Below are 3,984 nucleotides of genomic sequence, written 5' to 3'. Positions count from 1 at the left end.
AACAGATTTCTTTTACTAACAGGACGAAACTTCTTTGAATGAAAACTAACTTCCCCACTAAAAAAAGGCCAATGTCCCCTACAACTTCAATAAGATCTTGAAAAGAAAAAGAGGTGACTTTCCTGGACTTCTCAGGGGGAACTAAAGAAGGGATATAGAGACTCTAACCCTTTGTGACAAGACCACAGGCAATGAGGACATAGTATCACATAGCACATCCACTCTTCTCTCTTATCTGGTGAGTATTTTAGGGGAAATGACTACTCTTTGGCTCACAGATTAGCTTAAAAAAATTTACCCTTGTCTGTCTTGTTCACTAGCAGGCTAAGAGAACTCCTGTCAAGATATAAACAACAAGGACTGAAAAAGGTCTTGATTCACAATATAATTTCTTTCTATTAGCAGAAATATTTATGTTATCAATATTTTTAGGGAATTTTTTTGCATTTTAAATTTATGAAAGACATTTTCTGTTTGCATGTTTACAAGGGGCTAGAAATCTTTCTGGAATTCCATATGCTAAAAAATTCATTAAATTTCTCTCTTGCTCTGCATTTGCCTCCCTGATGCACACACACACACACACACACACACACACACACACACACACATCTATTTTTGAGTGAGGTCTCAAGGTACTCTAACTTCCCATCAGCCCCTGCTTTAAATCACAAGAGTTACTTGCTGGGAAAGGGAAGTTGATGGCACGCTTAAATCTCTTGACAAAGCAGAATCATTAATAGCACAAGGTTAGCAATGAATGTTTTTCTAAGTACATTAAGCAGTAAAGAGGATGCTAGTGCAATTTGTCTAGTAGATAATCTGTCATTTTGAAGTAATAGCCTGATCCTAGGAATATAATTTAGAAAAACAAGAATGACAAATGGAAATCACTGAAGTAAGATAAACTTTGTGTTTTGTGTTCCTATATGAAATCTTACAGGTGGAAGAAAGCAAACAGATGGAAAGACAAAACCATACCTTAGTGACCATGTTTTTTCTCCATGGTCTGGCTGACTACCCCAACTTTCACTTTGTTTTCTTTCTAATGTCTCTTATCATGTACATTGTAATCCTATTGGGCAACAGTTTCCTCATTACAGTCAGCATTCTGGACTCTCACCTCCACACCCCCATGTATTTCTTCCTCAGTAACCTCTCCTTCCTGGACATCTGCTACACCTCTTCTTCTGTTCCTTTGTTACTTGCGAACTTCATTTCAGGGCAAAATAACATTTCTTTTGTGGGATGTGGAGTACAAATGTTCTTCTCCCTTGGCCTTGGGTCCACAGAGTGTGTGCTTCTGACAGTTATGGCATACGATCGGTATGTGGCCATTTGTAAGCCCCTGAGATACCCTGTCATCATGAACAAGTGGCTTTGTGGGTGGATGGCAGCCAGTTCCTGGATGACAGGTGGGCTAAATTCACTGCTGCAAACAATCCTTGCAATGGGATTGCCCTTTTGTGGGAACAATGTGATTGATTATCTTACATGTGAGATCCTAGCTGTGTGGAAATTGGCATGTACAGATATTTCCCTCAATAAGATTATTATGTTGATATCAAATGTGATTTATTTGTTTATTCCTGTGGCATTAATCTTCATCTCCTACTTATTCATCCTTTTTACCATTCTGAGAATCAACTCAGCCACAGGAAGGCAAAAAGCCTTTTCTACCTGCTCAGCCCACCTGACTGTAGTCATCATCTTTTATGGCAGCATCCTCTTCATGTACATGAAGCCCAAGTCCAAAGACTCCCATGGGACAGATGAGGGGATTGCCCTCTTCTATGCTGTGGTCATTCCCATGCTGAATCCCATCATCTACAGTCTGAGGAACAAGGATGTAAAAGAAGCAGTTAAAAAATTGAGTAGAAGTATCTTCTCACAAGGAACGTGAAAGACCAATATATATTAGCTATGTAGCAAATAATTACACATCCAAAGGAGATAAACTGCCACACTTAGAATCAACTCTTCAAGGAGCAAGAGTTGTTTAATATAACATGAGCCTGATCTCTGCAGTCCTACTCATCTTTCACTGACACCCTACTCCACCAGAACCATCTGGAACAGAAAAAAAATCCATGGAGGGAAGTAAAGAGTATTGGTAAATTGTTGAAGAGTCTTCCTTCCTTGATGTATTTCCCTAGACAAGATTTTGGAAAGAAATCATTAGAAAAATTTGAAAACATCAGGATTCAATATCTGTGAATTTCTTCAAATGGAGAAATGATATTTCATCAAGCCCTCAATTTTGTTCCCCACAATTATTCATATACTAAGAACACTCTATAACAATCAGATCGATCTCCTCATGATCCTACATACATATCATATTCACTTCTGTTTCTCAACCTTTACTCCTGTTGTTTTCTCTACCAAAAATGTCTTTCCTTCTCCTCTCTACTAAATCCAATACTGCTCATCCTTCAAAACCCAAAGTCTTACTTTCTTCCTGAAACCCACCTCTTCTTTGAGTTTATTCTTATACCCTTTTTTAGGCTCTTTTCATTCCTCTCAAATTGTTCTTTTTGCATTCATTGTTTTACTGATTAAGTTCTTTGAGAACAAAGGCTGTATTATATGTATGCATCATTCCCTTTAATTTCTTAGAGCACATAAAAACCTTCCAATAAATCCATTTTGATTGATAGAACACTTCTGTAATTTTTTTTTTTTTTACCAACCTACCTGGAAGATAGAGTAACTAGGTGGAATGGTGGATAGAGCAAGAGTCAGGAGGACCTGAGTTCAAACCCAGTCTTAGCCAGTTACTGTCTGTGTGACCCTAGGAAAGTCACTTAACCCTATTTGTCTCAGTTTGCCCATCTGTAAAATGAGCTGAAGAAGGAAATGGTAAACCCTTCTAATATCTTTTCCAAAAAAACCCCAAATGGGGTCATAGAGAGTTGGAAGTGACTGACATGACAACAGTAATAAACTGCAAGATTACAATGTAGTTCTTGGGTAGGTCTAAGTCACACTGTAAATTATCATTCATAATAATAGTAGAAATCACTGGTATAATCATATTATTATGAAAATATCATCTAATGTTTACATAAAGCTTGGCATTAGCATTCCATGATCTCATTTGATTATTTCCAGTTTTTCAGGTGAAGAAAATGAGTTTCAGAAGATTTGGATGATTTTCCCAAAGTCACAATTAGTAGGTGACATCTAGAAGTAGAATTTGGATTTTTAAGCATATAGTAGACATAATAAATATTTGATGGATTTTTAGTCACATTACAAAATGCTAATTAATAAACTAATATTATTGTACAGTTCAACCTCATAAAAATGTGTTAATATGTATTAGTTTACTTGAAACTTTGTTACTCACTAGCGCAGTAGCTACAGGTTGTATAGACACAAAACTATGACATCTGTTCATTCATATATAGAACAGAAGGAAAATCTTAAGGCTTAGATTCAAGACATTCAGAGGCATTTTGTATTGTGGGATCTAAGAAATTGTAAGGTAACTTTTAATCACTGAGAGGAGAGAAAAAGGAATTTTGGCATGAGTCACTGGAACCAAAAAACAGGACTTGTACTCCAGTGGCCTCCTACATATTTTTTCTGGGGAATCACACTGCACTCCATACTTAACATGTACATGGCTGGCATCCACCTAGCAGGAAGTAGTTGTCAGATTCTGAGGTCCAATGAGAAAGGAGCCTGGACAAACCTCAGAGTACAGGAGAAGGAAAGAATTAGCTTCCTCTTTTCTCAAACTTATACTGGCTTATTTTTCTGGAACAAAGAGAGAAATGAATATCTATATTTTGATTTTCCATTCCCAAAGCACCTGCTCACTGGTTAATCAAAGTTGGCAGATACATGGTTCACTCATTATTATCCCCAGAAAGTAATTGCTGAGTATTTGGATGCTGTTCTAGACCCAGAACAACAAAGAAGAGTGAGACATGACTCTTGCTCTTGAGGAAATTACCATTTCATTAAGACAAGGGA

The 3,984-nt window shown here is 37.1% G+C and overlaps 1 protein-coding gene across 1 annotated transcript; it reads left to right on the top strand.

Annotated features, from left to right (window-relative positions):
* The first annotated feature begins 949 nt into the window (after positions 1 to 949).
* On the top strand, positions 950 to 1,903 carry LOC140522861 (olfactory receptor 13D1-like). The gene has a single exon (XM_072638080.1). It carries the CDS (start codon positions 962 to 964, stop codon positions 1,901 to 1,903), a length of 942 nt encoding a protein of 313 aa, XP_072494181.1. The 5' UTR covers positions 950 to 961.
* Positions 1,904 to 3,984: the final 2,081 nt, after the last annotated feature.

The sequence above is a fragment of the Notamacropus eugenii genome, chromosome 1, assembly GCF_028372415.1.
Source record: "Notamacropus eugenii isolate mMacEug1 chromosome 1, mMacEug1.pri_v2, whole genome shotgun sequence".
In the NCBI taxonomy this organism is placed as follows: Eukaryota; Metazoa; Chordata; class Mammalia; order Diprotodontia; family Macropodidae; genus Notamacropus; species Notamacropus eugenii.
This window is presented reverse-complemented; position numbering and strand designations above follow the sequence as displayed.

Bases quoted from the DNA above. Each gene is read 5' to 3' on its own strand.
- LOC140522861 (XM_072638080.1), top strand. From the start codon at position 962: ATGGAAAGACAAAACCATACCTTAGTGACCATGTTTTTTCTCCATGGT.